Source organism: Saccopteryx leptura, chromosome 2 (genome assembly GCF_036850995.1).
Source record: "Saccopteryx leptura isolate mSacLep1 chromosome 2, mSacLep1_pri_phased_curated, whole genome shotgun sequence".
NCBI lineage: Eukaryota > Metazoa > Chordata > Mammalia > Chiroptera > Emballonuridae > Saccopteryx > Saccopteryx leptura.
In genome coordinates, this window is record NC_089504.1 from 215,213,138 (window position 1) to 215,231,034 (window position 17,897).

General features: G+C 50.1%; 1 protein-coding gene across 2 annotated transcripts; it reads left to right on the top strand.

Moving 5' to 3' along the window:
• The first annotated feature begins 2,914 nt into the window (after positions 1 to 2,914).
• On the top strand, positions 2,915 to 16,546 carry LOC136395371 (integrin beta-2-like). Of its 2 annotated transcripts, XM_066370021.1 has the most exons (13): positions 2,915 to 3,090; positions 3,336 to 3,506; positions 4,215 to 4,456; positions 5,491 to 5,646; positions 7,619 to 7,714; positions 9,999 to 10,088; positions 10,976 to 11,116; positions 12,412 to 12,599; positions 12,693 to 12,931; positions 13,079 to 13,298; positions 13,710 to 13,930; positions 15,656 to 15,829; positions 16,065 to 16,546. In XM_066370021.1, the coding sequence occupies exons 1-12, from the start codon at positions 2,997 to 2,999 to the stop codon at positions 15,814 to 15,816; spliced, it is 2,019 nt and encodes a 672-aa protein (XP_066226118.1). In that variant the 5' UTR covers positions 2,915 to 2,996; the 3' UTR covers positions 15,817 to 15,829; positions 16,065 to 16,546. The 2 variants fall into 2 exon arrangements, with proteins under 2 accessions (XP_066226118.1, XP_066226119.1); XM_066370022.1 differs by lacking the exon at positions 15,656 to 15,829 and having other exon boundaries at positions 16,065 to 16,545.
• The last annotated feature ends 1,351 nt before the right edge of the window (positions 16,547 to 17,897 follow it).

Genomic DNA, 17,897 nt, shown 5'->3' on the forward strand with positions numbered 1-17,897 from the left:
CCCCCATAACTTCTGGCTGTGAAAACCAGTGAGCATTGTGGATGAATGAGATGGAGGCTACTTGAGTCTCAGGCGTTCCTCTTCAAGGGCCTGTGCACAGACTTACTCAGACTCATTTACTCTGAGCTCCAGCGCTGGGGTGGCAGCTCAAAAGGCAACGGGGATATCCAGGGAGGAACCAAGTGGCCACCAAGGGCCAGACAAAAGCAACTTTCTCCCAGACATAAGTGCTGGCAGAGGCCATTGTTCTTTTGCTGACCCACCCCCCGTCCCCCAAACTAGCAGGCAGACAACATATCTGAGTCTCCATCATCCTGGCTAACGCTGTTCACCCCACCTCGGTGATTCCCTGAGACACCGCCCTGCACAACTCGCAGGCCCACCCAAGCCCAAAAGTTCCCAGTGGCTCTTCCATACAGCCTGTCTTGGCCCTTGCTTCAAAGTTTTCTAAAACTTCCCAAAGGTTCACAAACCCCAAACAAGCAGCATCTGGCCTTGGCATGCCCTGTACCTCTTGCTAAGCAGCTCCAGGCCCAGCACTAGTGGCAGCTGGCCTGGTTTGCAGCTTGGCCTCTCCTGGAAACCTCCAAGCCTAGCACAAGTAGCAGCCATCTGCAGATCACTCTGTAGCTCACACTGGGTGGCCCTAGGCAGGGCACAGGGAGTGGGTGACCTTGGTCTGCACCTCCCTGAAGGCCCCAGAACCAGTGCATGTGGTAGACAGGTTCAGACCATCCCAAAGCATCACCCAACCACCTCCATGAGCGGCACACTCAAGGGGCAGATGCACTGAGCATGAGGGCCCTGCTGAAGCAAATCCAGCTCCATGGGATTGGCTCCTGCACAGCACATTCTTCACTGTGGCCACAGCCAGTCCCTGAAACCAAACGGCCTGGGTGTAAATCCCTCTCACTGATACACCAACAGCAATCAAGGCTCAACTACAACAGGAAGGTGCACACAGCCCACATGGGAGGGCACCCCTGTAACACCCAGCTGGGATGACTGGGGAGGTTGTGCCACTGCGCCTTACAGGACACCTATTACAAAAGGCCATTCTACCAAGACCAGGAAATGTAGCAGCTCTACCTAATACACAGAAACAAACACAGGGAGGCAGCTGAAATACGGAGACAAAGCAACTTGTCCCAAATGAAAGAAAAGAACAAAACTCCAGAAAAATAACAAAATGGATATAAGCAATCTACCAGATGCAGAGTTCAAAACACTGGTGATAAGGACCCTCAATGAACTTAGGGGAAAAATAGAGGAACTTGGTGAGAACTTCAACCAAAAGACAGGAAACAAACATAAGAGATAGAAAACAAGGAAAAAACCAGTCAGAAATGAAGAAGACAGTAACTGAATGAAGAATACATTACACAGAATCAACAATAGAATAGATGAAACTGAGGATCAAATCAACAATGTGGGAGACAAGGAAGCAGAAAACACCCAATGAGAATAGCAAAAGAAAAGAGAATTTTAAAAAGTGAGGATAGTTTAAGGAACGTTTGGGACAACTTCAAGCGTACCAACATTCATATGATGGGAGCGCCAAAGGAAAAGAGAGCAAGGAATTAAAAACCTATTTTAAAATACAATGATAAAAAACTTCCCTAAGTCGGTAAAGGAAATAGACAAACAAGTCCAGGAAGCACAGAGAGCCCCAAACAAGATGAACCCAAAGAGGCCCCTACTAAGACACATCATAATCAAAATGTCAAAGGTTAAAGACAGAGAAAATCTTAAAAGCAGCAAGAGAAAAGCAGTTAGGTACCTAACAAGAGAGCTCCCATAAGACTGTCAGCTAATTTCTCAGTGGAAACTTTGCAGGCCAGAAGGAACTGGCAAGAAATATTCAAAATGAAGAAAAACATGGACCTACAACCAAAATTACTCTAACCAGCAAAGTTATCATTTAGAATTGAAGGACAAATAAAGAGCTTCCCAGACAAGAAAAAGCTAGAGGAGTTCATTACCACGAAACCAGTATTACAAGAAATGCTATAGGGTCTTCTTTAAGAAGAAGAAGAAAAAAAAGATTTAAAATATGAATAAAATGGCAATAAATACGTATCAACATTTATTTTAAATGCAAATGGATTAATGCTCTAGTCAAAAGATAAATGGCAGATAAGTGGATAACAAAACAAGACTCTTACATATACTGTCTACAAGAGACTCGCTTCAGATTGAAAGACATACAAAGACTGAAAAGTAAATGGATGGAGAAAGATATTTCATGAAAATGGAACAACAACAAACTTGCGTAGCAATACTCACACCAGACAAAACAGACTTTAAAACAAAAGTTTTAACCAGAGACAAAGAAGGACAAAACTCACACCAGACAAAACAAACTTTAAAACAAAAGTTTTAACCAGAGACAAAGAAGGACCCAGCAATTCCACTTGAGTATCTGAAGAAACCCAAAACAATAAATTGAAAAGACATATACAGCCATATGTCCATTGCAGCACTATTTACAAAAGCCAAGATATAGAAGCAACCTATGTGTTCATCATCAGATGAATGGATAAAGAAGTGGTGCATATATACAATGGAATATGACTAAGCCATAAAAAAGAATGAAATCTTGCCATTGGCAACAACATGGATGGACCTAGAGGTCCATGAATGAAACAAGTCAGACAGAGGAAGACAAATGCCATATGACTTCACTTATATGTGGAATCTAAAAAACAAATAAACAAGCAGAAGCCTCATGGAGGAGCCTTCTGAGTCGGGTGTCCCTGGGGACTGCCCAGCCTCCCCCCATCACCACATCACAGGGACTCTTGTCTTGAGTGCCAAAGCAAATGAGGAGGGTCAGCATCTTCAAGATGCTCTGAAGGTCAACCTTGCACAGCTCCCAGAGTGGGATTATTGTATTTCTCCTCCCACAGAACTTCCCCAAGCCAGGGGAACCCGACTCCATTCGCTGTGACACAAGAGCAGAGCTTGAAGCTAAGGGCTGTGCAGCCGATGACATCATGGACCCCAAAAGTTTTGCTGACCCAGTGAAGGACAATAAAGGCGGTCAGAAGCAACTATCCCCACAGAATGTGACGCTCTATCTAAGACCAGGTGGGTTTGGCTCTGGCTGGTATTTCGTAGCCGCAGACCAGCTGTTTTTTAGCCCTGTGTTCTGTATTCTTTGTTAAAGGGAGAAAAAAACCATCTGAAAAACACTATTCTATTCCCCTCGCAAAGGCCAGGTACACCTGGCAGAGTATAGACTCTGATAAGTCCTGCAGCCAGCAACCTGAACAACCATTTAAATCAGCTTTGCCCAAACTGACATGCCCCTTACCCTCCGGTCTCTGTGACAGGTCAGGCCGCTATGTTCAATGTGACCTTCCAGCGTGCCAAGGGCTACCCCATCGACTTGTACTACCTGATGGACCTGTCCTACTCCAAGCTTGATGACCTCATCAATGTCAAGAAGCTGGGGGGCGATCTACTCCGGGCCCTCAACGAAATCACTGAGTCGGGCCGCATTGGTGAGGCCAACCACTTGGTCCTGCCCTGAATCTCCACTGGCTCTGCTGTCCACATACCTCCTCTCACCCATGTTGTGAGGGGTAGGGCGCTGGGGGCATCACACAATATCCCTATTTGCATCCTCGCTAAGGTCCTACATGGGGGCTGGCTCTCCTGAAACTGCTGACACTGCCCAGCCCCTCCACTCCCTCTCCTTTCCTCTGTCTGCTTTTGTTTATTCTCTGATGTCTGGAAAACAATAGTCCTACAGTGCTAGTTATTTAAAAATTAAAGAAAACAAATGTATATAGCTGAGTAATCACACCATTAATAAAATAATCATGGGAAACACACACAGCCATGACCTCTAGGCTGAGAGTTCTCTACATTTGACAGGCAGTAACTCATTTACAAAGTACAAGTCGTGGACACACATGCGTCTAAGGGAAACGGAACATCTCACTCTCATCTCTGCCTTTCTCTGAGCTGTTGTCTATGTGTGGGAAGACACACACACACTCACACACATACATAATTACACATGTGCACGTACCAGGACACACACCCGTGTACTCCCATGTCCCATGGAGGACCTTGCTTTCTCCCCCGCCCTGTACCAAGTAGGGAAATCAAGGGCCCACCCTCGTGCCCCCAGGCTTGTAGCACTGCCCTCCCACCGCCTGGTGCTACGTCCACCTCCCCCGCTCACCTCCCACACTGACCCTCAGGCTTCGGATATTTTGTGGACAAGACGGTGCTCCCCTTCGTCAACACGCACCCCGAGAAGCTAAGGAACCCATGCCCCAACAAGGAGAAGGAGTGCCAGCCCCCATTTGCCTTCAGGCACGTGCTGAAGCTCACTGATGACTCCAGCAGGTTCCAGACAGAGGTTGGGAAGCAGCTGATTTCTGGGAACCTGGACGCCCCCGAGGGCGGTCTGGATGCCATGATGCAGGTTGCAGCATGCCCGGTAAGGCGCAGTCCCTGCTCTGTCTCTTGATCTCCCCAAACCGGGGACTTCAATCCCACAACCACGTGCCACTTTCACCTTGAACTTTCTTAGGGGCCCCTCCAGACCCCCAGAGATGTCACTATTCGTTTGTGATGCAGGGCACATCTTCTGAAGCCTAAATACGAGCAAACAATCTTGTAAAGCAAGATCACTGTGTCTCCAGATACTGGTGGTCCCTGGCTCAAAATTGTCCCTGACCTCTTGCCTCTTGGGAAATAGGGGTATTCTCAGAGGCTCTTCCATGTTGTGTGACTTAGGCAGACATGTATGGCCTGCCTTTTGCCCAATGGCCATCCCCTGCTGCTTGCTGTCCTCTCATCCACGGGGTCCTGCCTCGTCAGTCCACCTACCGGGTTTATGATTAATTGGTACAATACCATCAACTCCGTGTCTTTAACCATGTGGTACTAACGCTTTGCAAACAGGCTTCCAATCCTCTGCTTCTCTGCGGATTTCTCCACACTGTTGTCCTTGCATCACAGACACACATTTCGTTTTTCTGTGATGTCACAGGATGAGACACATGTTGCTAACATGCCTGACTCTCTCATTTCCTGTTTCAGGGCTCCTTAGGTCCTATCCTCTGTGTATGCGGGGTTCTTGCATTGTGATAAACATTTCTATGAGTACTTTCTACTCTTCTTTGGGAATAGTTCCTTAGGATTTAGTCCCAGGTCTGCACTGATTGGGGCTCAAAGGACGTTGTTTTTTCATATAAACACGCATTTCGGTTTCCCTTAGTGCTCCACACATTTATTGGGCATTTCAGAATTTGTCATCTTAAAGACGTACTGCCAGCCCAAGGCACCGGAACCTAGACCAAACATGGGAACCCGAGTCAAGAAGCTGGTGTTGGCCTGGATTCTGTCTCTGGGTTGTCCTTCTCCAGAAAACCTTGTAATGGGAGGGGTGGTATAGCACCTTGTCACCTCTCCTCTGTGAGGGTCCCACAAAGGAAACTGAGGCAAGTAATCTCACCTTCTCCTTCTCAGGAGGAAATTGGCTGGCGCAATGTCACAAGGCTGCTGGTGTTCGCCACCGATGACGGCTTCCACATTGCAGGTGATGGGAAGCTGGGTGCCATCCTGACCCCCAACGATGGCCACTGCCACCTGGAAGACAACATGTACAAAAGAAGCAATGAGTTTGTGAGTGCCCCTCCCCAGAGGCCTTGGTGGGAAGGGGCACAGCACAAGGGACTGGAGAAAAAACACTGGGCCACAGAGGGAAGTCTGGTGGTGTCTATAGTTCTGTTCAGGGGGACCAGAGGCCAGAGTCCGTCTAGGTTGCCAAGAGAACACACCTAGGGGACCTTCTTGGCCCTCAGTCTAGGTGAAGAAGCTTTAATGTCATGGAAAGGTCAGACATTCTCCGCTTTGCGGGTGCTGTGGCAGGCCTGAGCCACCTTCACCCGCCTGCTGTGAAATGATGGTCTGCAACCTGAAACTGTAAACTCTGGGCTCCTCCAAGCACTTCCGAGACGGTATGACCCAGGTCAGGGGTCCCCAAACTTTTTACACAGGGGGCCAGTTCACTGTCCCTCAGACCATTGGAGGGCCGGACTATAAAAAAAACTATGAACAAATCCCTATGCACACTGTACATATCTTATTTTAAAATAAAAAAAAACGGGAACAAATACAATATTTAAAATAAAGAACAAGTAAACTTAAATCAACAAACTGACCAGTATTTCAGTGGGAACTATGCTCCTCTCACTGACCACCAATGAAAGAGGTGCCCCTTCCGGAAGTGCGGCGGGGGCCGGATAAATGGCCTCAGGGGGCCGCATGTGGCCCACGGGCCGTAGTTTGGGGACCCCTGACCCAGGTGATCTCTTTCCCTGACCGTATAGACTGCTGGATACATTTTAGGGGTCCACGACTTGGACAGGAAAACTGTTCCACCTGAGGTCCTGCTGAACCTCTGCCTGAAGATGACAATGTCCATCAATTATGAAAATCACGTGCCCCAGGATGGGGGCTATGTGTGAGGGTCCACCCCTGATGAAAGTCACAGGAACTCCCTAGCACCTCGCAAGCATACATACCCCAAAATTATGTTCAGTCTCATCTCAATTTTGCACGGTGGAGAGTGGTGACTCACCATTAGCTTTCCACTTAGTGCATTCATCAAAAGCACGTCACAACTTTAACATTTTCCTGTCGATCAATGGTGTTGGTGTAATTCGATGCCAACAGGATTCACCAAGTTGGGATACAGTGAAGGGGGAATTTTTATTCAGTGCTAACAGCTCAATTATGGTAAAGCATGACTGTGAGGTTTACCTGGAATGAGACTCCTCAGCCCTAGTTGTCACAGCTTGGCCTCTCTCTGGATAGACGGCTCTGCTCCGCTTCAGTCTGCAGAGATCCAGTCTGCTGAGATAGCTCAGCAGAGATCCAGTCTGCTGTTCTGGTGTTAAGAGCTCTAGACAAGGATACAAAGTTCTTGGTAGGAAGGGAAAATGCTGCCCTCCCTGCCAAGCCAGAGGAAGCTGACTTATATAGAGAGAAGTCTTGCCCCTGGTCATTGATTGGTTTGTTCTCATGCCAGTGAGGATTCTAAACCCTCACAGTTTGGTCCAAAAAGCACTATCCTGATTGGTCAGAATGGAGCCACTCTGATTGGTCAGGGAAGATAATGATGAGGATCTAACTTTGCAACATCAATTGTACCTGGAAAGTCTCAGTCCTATTAATTGAAATGCAATTCCAGGAACTCCATTCTAAGAGCTGCTTCCGATGGAAGGAACACAGTGCAGGCAGGCAGTTCAGTGCCGGCTTCTCCCTGAGGCGGGTCTTGCATGAGAGGCCCCTGCTCGGAAATGGCTTCTAGGTTCTGTTTTTAAATTTGAGCCCAGTTACACCAAGAGCCCTTCTTGCTAGTTATCTTTTTCCTCAGGGCCAACAATCTTAACTGTGTTTAATATAACTGGTTTCCCTCATAAACTTATTATTCTATGTCATTTTCAACATCATTCAGAAGGGTCCCATGGACAGCACAGGGAGGGCTTCGCCTCTGGGCTCAAGGCAGTTGCTTCTACTGGGTGGTATGGATGGTTGGCCTGGACAGCTTGTCCTGGCCTTGGGGCTATCTGACTGGGCATCTCCTCTCCAGGACTACCCATCGGTGGGCCAGCTAGCACACAAACTGGCTGAAAGCAACATCCAGCCCATCTTTGCTGTGACCAAGAGAATGGTGGGAACCTATGAAGTAAGTGGACTTGGAGTCTTGAGCAATAGAGTGGGACATTTCAATGTAACCACATGCTGAGTTCTGCTTCTGCATGCAGGGAGTGTGGGACAGGCGGACACATGGGGTCATGGGTTTGGGGGTGCGTACATTGCTGTTGGGCAGTTCAAGGCCTCTTTCTGAAACGTGACATTTTCATTTGGTTGAAAGAGGATTGTTTCCCTTAAAATTTATTTTATTTGCAGCATATTTCATGATATTGGTTCTGAGGTTTTCATTTCTGTTACAAAATAGCAAGTGTTTTAAATGAGCAGGTCCAGTTCTTCACTTTAGGGAGACTTCCTTCCTTTGTATCCACATGCACAGGAATTTAAGCATTTTCATGAGGTAAAAGGTATATCAGGAAAGTTCAGGAACCTAAGCCCTGTTCAACATTCTGCAGCCATGGGTGAGCTTGTGGTGGCCTCCGGTCATGAGTCATGGGGCACTTGGTAGGGGTCAATGGTGAGACCAGTAGTTCCTGCTACCACTTTTGCCAGACTCTTTTTTTTTTTTTTTTTTTTTGTATTTTTCTGAAGCTGGAAACGGGGATAGACAGTCAGACAGACTCCCGCATGCGCCCGACCGGGATCCACCCGGCACGCCCACCAGGGGCGAAGCTCTGCCCACCAGGGGGCGATGCTCTGCCCCTCCGGGGCGTAGCTCTGTTGAGACCAGAGCCATTCTAGCGCCTGGGGCAGAGGCCAAGGAGCCATCTCCAGCGCCCGGGCCATCTTTGCTCCAATGGAGCCTCGCTGCGGGAGGGGAAGAGAGAGACAGAGAGGAAGGAGAGGGAGAGGGGTGGAGAAGCAAATGGGCGCTTCTCCTGTGTGCCCTGGCCGGGAATCGAACCCGGGACTTCTGCATGCCATGCCGACGCTCTACCACTGAGCCAACCGGCCAGGGCCCTTTTGCCAGACTCTTTAAGGACAGGGCCATGCATAGCACTGAGAGAAGTGGGCGGGGACAGGCAGTGGGAGCTGGCCCAGGGCTCAACTCCCTTGAGGGCTGATGGCTGGTTGCAACAGTTTCAGAGTCCGCCTATATTAACTGCATGAGCACTAGCAGGTCAGGACCTTGCACCACTATGTCAACTATATTATGGGACAGGATGGTCCCCTCCTCACCAAATTGTAGTAATTTCCAGTAATTTAATATTGGCAGCAGGAATTGTATTCCTGAAGACAGAGTAGTGACAGGTGGAAGCTGAGAAGAGAGACTTGAATCCCAAACCATACCCTCCCATTTGTCCTGACAAGGCTCTGGGCAGGTCATAGGCTTTTCTGAGCCTGTTCCTTTACTGCTATTCATTGCGATCCTGAGAACAGAGTGTCAAGGTAACCAATACTTTGTAAGGATAGCATACACTGGACCCTCCTTGCATGTTTCTGCACAAAGTCCCCATGCAGCAGAGAGGACAAGAATTGGAAGAGCCCAGGTTCTGAAGCCACAGCAGAGTCCCACAGTGGGGGTGGAGAGAGGTGGGTGGTGGAAGCCAGAGAGGGTTTGTGACAAGGACGTATTGGTCCTCATGGGCTCGATGGAGTTGACAGGACTCCATTCTGGGGAGTCACAGCAGAGCTTTAAAGCAAGAAATTGATGCAACTATCTGTAAGATAAAGTGAATGATATCATGACCCTTAAACCAGATTAAGGCGAGTGTGTGGGAGAAAGAGACCAAAGGGTCCCTGGAGGTTGTCCCCAGGCCTGTCTGCATCATAGGTGCTTTGACCTGCTACCCCATGGACACAGCTGAACCAGCTGACCGTGACCTGCCAGAACCAGCTATCATATTGTTTCTAACATGATCATTGCTAAAATTCAATTATATCAACTCATTGAAATGCTCTAAACTCACCCCTTTCTGATGCTTTGGCATATTTTTGATCACCTATGGCCTGGATTTTTACTGATCATATCTGCATGGTGGGAACCCTACCTAACCATGGCAAGGCATATCTCTCCCCAGTTCTATGTTCAGTGATATCAGTAATGCAAAATCAACCCAGGGGGACTATTTCTTCCAAGGAAATTAGCAAATACTATAATCAGGGTTTTTTCCCGAGAGCCTGATGTTAACAGTAAACCAGCATACCACTGACCATGCACTATCTTAACTAAATACTGTAAGAAACCAAGTGGGGGATTGTCCCAGTCTTTGTACAGGTGAGAAGGGACACTCAAAGGTGTAACAAACCTGTGAATGCTGAGGTTTCTATGATCCCAGGGTGTCACCCGTGACCCAACTGGTCTTCTTACCTGACAGAAGCTCACCGAGATTATCCCCAAATCGGCGGTTGGGGAGCTGTCAGAAGACTCCAGCAATGTGGTCCAGCTCATTAAGAACGCCTACAATGTGAGTCCCTGGGTGCTCTGTGGGGACCAGACCTCAGCACAGATGCTGCCACCCTGCAGGTCAACAAAAGGGTGTTCTGCAGAGGAGAGCCTGTGTGTGTATGGGCCACCACTGGCATTGTGGACACACTGACACTGGGCTTCCCAAGGGCAGCTGTGTCCTCTCTTGTTGATGGCGTTTTCTCTGCCATGTTGGACCCTCACCAGGGCCTTCTCTGTAACACAGGCCCAGGACTTCTTCTTGGCCAAAAGTCCTGTTGGCTTCCTTGAGCCAAGCTTGCTGGGAGCTCCTGATAAATGCTGAAGCCATTGAATTTAGTTAGAGCCCCCACTGAGGACGTTGTGATGGCTTCTTGTACGTTTCTGGGCCCTAGACCCCGAATCTGGCCCACATGAAACCCAGCTGCTGCCTGGGGATGGTCCCATCTTTTCCAGATGGTGCCTCCCTCATTGGCACATTCACCATCTCTCTGCCTATCTCTTTGTCTGTCTGTCTGTCTGTCTGTCTCTCTCTCTCTCAATATCTTTATCTCTCTGACTTTCTCCCTGTCCTTCTCTCTCTGTCTCTGTCTTTCATGCACTTAAACAGTTTTCCAAGTGCCATCTGTGTCGGGCACTGAGTCAGTGGTGGGGGGATGGTCAAGCCCATTCTCATGGGGTTGTGATCTATCAATCCCCACATTGACTTGTCTTGAGGGCAAGGCCAGACATTGGTGACTCCCACACCCACTGCACCCCATGCAGGACCAACCACTCCCCAGCTCTTAGTCAGCCCTGTGGGCGAGGGGTGGGGCATGAGAATTGGGTGGAGTGCAAAAGCCATCACCTAGAAAGTCCCGGGAATAACAGAACAATCCTCCTTAATCGGCAGCTGCTCTTTGCCCACAGAAACTCTCCTCCAGAGTCTTTCTGGATCACAACACCCTCCCTGACTCCCTGAAAGTCACCTACGACTCCTTCTGCAGTAACGGAGGATCGCTAATGAACCAGCCCAGAGGGGACTGTGACGGTGTCCAGATCAACGTCCCGGTGAGGTTCCATCCCCAAATTCTGGAAGATACTCTCCAGTGATAGCTGGAAGGAAGTGCATCTAGGCCAAAGAGAAAGCTCAGGAACAAGTCAGGGGCAGTAGCCAAGGTCCACCGGAGGTCCAGTTCCCTTCCTCTAAAATCCTCTCTGAGGTGGAATGGTACTTGTGTACATTTATGTCGTAACTGTTTAAGGAGGAGCAGGTGGTGCCCTTAGCACTGTCCTTGGCAAAAGGCATCCAGGTTACCAACAGTGAAGACTCCCCTAGTGTAGTCCTAATGACTGTGAGGTCGTCAGCGCCCCCTGGGAGCAGACGCTGGAATAGCCCGTCCCCACAAATAAGGGCAGTCCTTCTACACACTTCACATTTGGGTTGGTTTTCCTGATTTATGATTTTGTTTTGTTTTTTGAAAACACATTAAATCACGGGCACAACGGATGATTAGAAATAAATACTGACTTGTTTCTTTAATATTTTAAACTTACGATGACCATAGCAATTTCATTTTTCCTTTCACTGGCTGTGAACTAATATTCAGCAAAATACTTGCTTTTATTGCATTTTTAAATATGACATTAAAATTCACTCAGACATGTTACTTACTAAATCTTGCATGTGAACTTTTACTGAATTGTCTCCTTCTTGCACTGGGTGATTCACATGGGAATTTATTCAATCTTGTTGTTGGCTGATTGCTTCTTACACACACATTTTTCCTGATATTTCTGCTCTATGTTAATGGGCCATTTGGAAATTCACTGAAATTGATTTGGGGATGCCTTGCTGTAGACAAGCTGGTGCTCTCAGAGGCTCAGTGCTGGTGTCCACGTCAAGTGTGCGTGTGGCTGACGGGGACTCTGCTCTGTCCCACTCTGTCCTCTCAGGCATGATCTTGACCCTTTATTCAGGGTCAGAACACAATTCTGCGTTCAGAACTTAGGACTTCCAGTGGGATTCGGGCACTTCAGCATTCTGGACTCAGAGACAAAGTGTATGTCCTTTACAAAGTCACTTTAAAACCCTTTTGAATGCTGTGTCATAGAAAGTATTCTAAAAACTGTCTCCCAGTCTATGACCAGGCCAGGATGTCGAGTGCAGAGAGTCGCCTGCAACTGCTGTGTTCCAGCCTCTCGTCCTTTCCTCATCTCAAGACCCGAGTCCCGAGAACCCCAGTGTCCCGTGTTCTTCCCCCTCCCCATCTCCATCCACTCCTTCTAGGCACCTGAGAGGCCAGGAAGCAGGGTCCTGAATCTGGTGTCTTGGTCTAGCTGGAGCCCTGCCATTCCCCATACAGGTCACCTTCCAGGTGAAAGTCACTGCCACAGAGTGCGTCCAGGAGCAGTCATTTGTCATCCGGGCACTGGGCTTCACAGACACAGTGACTGTGAGGATACTTCCCCAGTGCGAGTGCCAGTGCAGGGACAGAAGCCCGGACCGCAGTCACTGCAGTGACAAGGGCTCTGTCGAGTGTGGCATCTGCAGGTGAGTCTCCCCAGCCCACCCCTGTGCAGGAGCCACACTCAGCAGCAAAGGGTCCTGAACCGGGAGCCCTGCTCTGTGTCCCTCCTGCTCCAGGTGCGATGCCGGCTACATCGGGAAGAGCTGTGAGTGCCAGACACAAGGCCGGAGCAGCCAGGAGCTAGAAGGCAGCTGCCGGAAAGACAACAGTTCCATCATTTGCTCGGGGCTGGGGGACTGTATCTGCGGGCAGTGCGTGTGCCACATGAGCGACGTGCCCAACAAGAAGATCTTCGGACAGTTCTGCGAGTGTGACAACGTGAACTGCGAGCGCTATAAGGGCCAAATCTGCGGTGGTGAGTTCCTGGGGGTGGGCGGTGGGGACAGAGAAGCAGGCGGACCCACATATGCAGGTCCTGTGTCTGGGCCCTGTTGAGTCGAAGGTCAGTTCAGTGTGTCTGGGGCTGTGTGGGGTGACTCACAGTGGCCCTGCTGTCTTCCAGGTCGTGGTGAGTGCCGCTGTGGCAAGTGCAACTGCAATCCGGGCTATGAGGGCTCGGCCTGCCAGTGCCAGCAGTCCACAGATGGCTGCTGGAATCGGCAGGGGTCACTGTGCAGTGGCCGTGGCCAGTGCCTCTGCAACCAGTGCCAGTGCGACGCAGGTTACCAGGAGCCTACTTGTGAGGAATGCCCAAGCTGCCCATCGCCCTGCGGCCGGTACATGTAAGTGCTTGCCTCCCTGACACTGGTGCACTTGTGAGCCTCCAGCAGAAACCCTGGACTGGCTGAGGTCCAGGAGGGGATGAGGGCTCTTGCAGGCTCCCTCTTCCAGACTTTTGCACATCTACTGCTGTCCTGCAGCTCTGGGGTCATAAGCCATCCTGGACCCCGCCTGTCAGGCGTCCAGTTCCCAAGGGCTCTGCCCACCTCACTCCCCAGGAGCAACCCCTCCTACCCCCGCCACATAGACCACACTGGCTCCGGCATCAGCCCCAGGCACCCAGGACCCACCCCACCTGAGCACCCCTGGCGCCCGGACACCGGAGCTCTCTATGATATTGCACACCCTCGCACATGCTCTCACACCCGTGTACTCCCTGTTGCACACATGCTCACGCAGCAGCTCTTCCGTAGCTCCTGTGCCGAGTGCCGGAAATTCGACAAGGGCCCCTTCGTGAAGAACTGCAGTGTGGAGTGTCAGAGCCTGACACTGAAGAACAACCCTGATGAGCTGAATCAGTCTAAGAACCAGCGGAAGTGCAAGGAGCGTGACTCAGAGGGCTGCTGGCTGACCTACACCCTGGGGCAGGTGGATGGGAGGGACACATATGTCATCCATGTGGACGAAATTCGAGGTGAGACCCCACCAGGCAGAACATGGGTGTCAGATCTCGGGTCATTGGGCCTCTGGTGATGTCAAGGCTTCTGCACAGGGCCACCTTCTAATCGGAGTGCAGGCCTGGCTAGGTCAGGTGAGCATCCTGGACTGTGGTCCACCTGCCCCAGACCCTTTCCTCCAGTCTCTGACCTCACCTCCAGGTGAACGATGGGCAGTGGACAGCTTGTCTCCTTCCTCAAAGGGGATGGGACCATGTTGAAGGGATACATGCCCTGAGTTAGTGATTACCCACAGATGCTGACTGAGGACTGGAGCGCTGTGTCCCAGTCTGGTCCAAGCATGGCTATGTGAGCTATGGAAAATCCGAGTGCTCTGACCTCAACCCCAGAGGAGGATCCTGGGGCCCTGGGAGACCAGGCATCCAGTTTTTCATGTGTTACAAGCTGTCCATTTGCTTGGCTTCAGGTCTGTACCTGGCCCAGTAGGGGTGAAAGACACAGAGACACCAACCCTATCATCAGGGTTCATGTGCCAAGGAGTTAGGAGGCCCTTGGTCAGCACCTCAAAACACTAGATCAAGACTGGGGGGAGGGCTATAGCCCAAGACATGAGGTTCAAAGACCATGTCAAGGGATGTTTCCCAAAGTCAGAGGGTTGGTCTCTGGGAAGAAAGAGCGTGTTGCAATCAGACCACAGGATGAGAGCATGCAGACATGGGGGACAAAGTGTGTTCAGTCAGAAGCACTTGGGGCCTCTCATTCAAAGGCCCTGTGAGTCCTAGGAAGCATTCAGGTCTCTTTCCAAACATAGTAGGGAGCCCTTAGCAGAATTTCAGGAGAGTGAGGGACACTTCTGAACTGTATTTTCCAAAACTGGACACTGACCCATGGAGGGCCAGGTGGATGCTGACCTAAGAGTAGCCAGGTGCACACTGAAATACAGGAGACCAGGTGGACCCAACCCAGGAGGGGTTGCTCGTGTTCAGAACTGAATGGGGCTGGTTGGGCTGGGTTGTGAGGGCAGAGAGGACAGAGAAGGGAACTGCCCGTGGATGAAACATGAGACAGGATCAGAAAAAATGGGGTACAGGTGCATGACCCACAGGCCATGGCATATGAGGTTAGGTCAGGTTCGAGGAGGTACATTGTGTGACAAGAAGAAAGCATGTGTGACACACTGCCACTTATGGTAACACAGCCCCATGGAATGGCTTACCAGTTTTAGACAGCCAGCCTGGGAAGCCTACAAACTCTCAGCAACTCCACTCCATTCCTGCTCAGAGAGGCTGAAGGGATGCAGAACAGGGAGGCCCAGTCATCAGGTGACCACACTGGGCATGGGCCAGCAGTGTGTTAGGGCCCTTGCAGGACTGAGACTTGCTCCCAGCTCCCTTTTCTGCATGGGAGCCCTCGTATGGCTTAGAGAGCACAGCCTGATCACAGCCGGTGTCCTGCCCATGCTCTGTCCTGGTTGGTTGGTAACCTGGACCCCTCTTGCTGCTTAAACAAGAATCCTCACAGTTTCGTTTGTAATTGCATAGCCTGGCCTTGTCCCCAGTCCTGCCACCCTCGGGATGGGGTCTGGGGCCAGGTAATTTGCTCACCTACTGGTGGCTGTAAGCCAGATAGTGGGAAAGCTCTGTCCACCTGAGCACTGTGCAGTGAGCTCGTATGGGGCACCCACAGAGCCTGGTAGCTGGAGAGAGCAACACTCAGTGTGCATGTGCTTTCTCCTTACCTAGAGTGTCCTAAGAGAACCAGCGTAGCTGCTGCCATCGTGGGAGGCACTGTGGTAGCATCCCAATTGATTGGCATCTTCCTTCTGGTCATCTGGAAAACACTGACCCACCTGGGCCTCCTCAAGGAGAACAGTGTGTCAAGAAAGAGAAACTCGAGTCCCTAGGGGAACAACATGAGTGAGTGGCTGACCCTTGGAGGTCAAAGCAGCTGGTCCCTTGTGGAGGGTCTCACCCTTCCACCCCATGTAACCCCATATGTGGCAGCCAACTCCCCCCCCCCCCGCCCCACCATCCTCAGAATATACCCTGCTCTGTGCCAGCCCTGCCAACAGGACTAGACCAGCAGCAAGGACACCCCCTCCAAGCTCCTCCCACCTTTGCACTCACAAGTCCCATTTGCTTCTTTCACTAGAATAACCCCCTTTTCAAGAGTGCCACCATGACAGTCATGAACCCCAAGTTTGCTGAGAGTTAGGGCACTTGGTGAAGATGAGATCATCTGAAACAACTGGATGGAATCACCCCCAAAGCACATCTCCTCCATCAAGGTGACCACAACCCTGCTTTATGGACATGGCTTACAATACCTGATGATTTCATCCATTAACCAAACATCCACTGTTACTTTCTGCCCTGAAAATGACAGACAGCCCAGTGATTATGTGGACTCCTCAGGAGATGCAGTTCTCCCTTCTGACAAGAATGACCTTCTGATTGAGACCTGCAGAAGGGATTGCTGCAGTCTTATAAAGTTAGATAGGCATTTTCCTGTATAAAAGGATGGCAGTCTGATGAAAGGTGGTAAAAACATATTTATGTTTGCACTTCTCAGGTATAAATTTACATCCATTGATTACACTGTTCCTTAATTGTGTGTATAGAAAACAATAAACTTTCCTAGAGTGTCTCCATGGGAGCTTGCTCTGCAGGCTGCGTCCTCTCTCCCCCATTCCGCTCTCAGTACACATGGAAGGTCCATGTTGACTTCTGTTCCTGGCTCCCGGATCAGTTTTGTTGTCTTTTCCCTCACCTGTTGGCCATGCATACAAGGCCTCTCCTGTTCTCAGTCCTTATCCCACAAGGAGGACCAGATGGAGCAGACATAGCCTTTATTACTTACATACAAGAGCAGCACTGATGGCAGCTGGTTGGTGAAAGTTGCGCGCCCCGCTGAGTGGGATTGTGGTTTAAATAGCTAAGCCCTTGTTGATTACTCAAGTGAAAGTTTTTGTCTACATGCAAACAGACAAATAAGCAGGGAGTAGGGGGAAGGATATGTGCCATTCTGAACCGTCCTTCCTTGATACATATCTGGTAATCAGTTCCCTTGTTCTTAATAAAACCCTAGTTATAGTTTTACTACCCTCTAACTCATGGCCTACAGTCGGGATCTGTGACCACGGCACCATGTGGTTAGGGATGGGGAAGGGCCACGTCCAGCATCGACTCTCCATGGGTCTCCCATAACCTTCATCTTTATAGTTTGTACTTTAGAGGGAGACTGGTCCCTACCTTTCAAGTCTCTGCTTGAAGCAGGGCCTTGAGGAAGGGTTGCGAGGTGTCACGTGGCTGCTCAGTGTCCAGCAGCTTCAATGGAGCCAGGAGCTACAACAGGACAGGGCCAAGAGGCTCTGTTCACAGCCCCGCCCCTCCTACTTCTCCCATGAGAAGATTCCAGAACAGCTCTCTACCTGCTTTTTCCTGCTGAGCATGCTAGAATCCAGAAGCCAATACTGTCCCACTGCCCCTATGCACTTCCCTACCCAAGTATGGAGATGTACCTGCAGCCAGACACTGCCCCTAGGGGAGCTAGGGCCTCACTGCAACCAGGCTGGACTTCTTCTTTGCCCACGATGGCACCAGACGCCATGTCTTCAGCAGCCAACTGAACAAGACTATGTCTCGCCAGTACACACAAAGCACAAGGAAGGTCACTGGAGGGACCTCAAGCGTTTCTGAACCCCAGGTAACATGTTTTTCTGCTGTTGTGTGTTTAAGCCACTGTAAAAGCCCTTAAATCTGACAAGTGACTTTGATCCAAGGGACACTTGGCCGGCCATGCTGCCCATGAGCATATAACCGCCACACATTCCAGGACAGGGAAAGAGGTGGAGGTCATTCTGAGCCTCCCTCCACCTGCTTGGGTCCCACTCTGCATTTAAAGTTCTGCAAGGACAGACTCTCAGGGCCCCTTGACATCCATTCTTTCAGATGAAGAAGGTGGTCACAGCATGCCTCAGGCTGC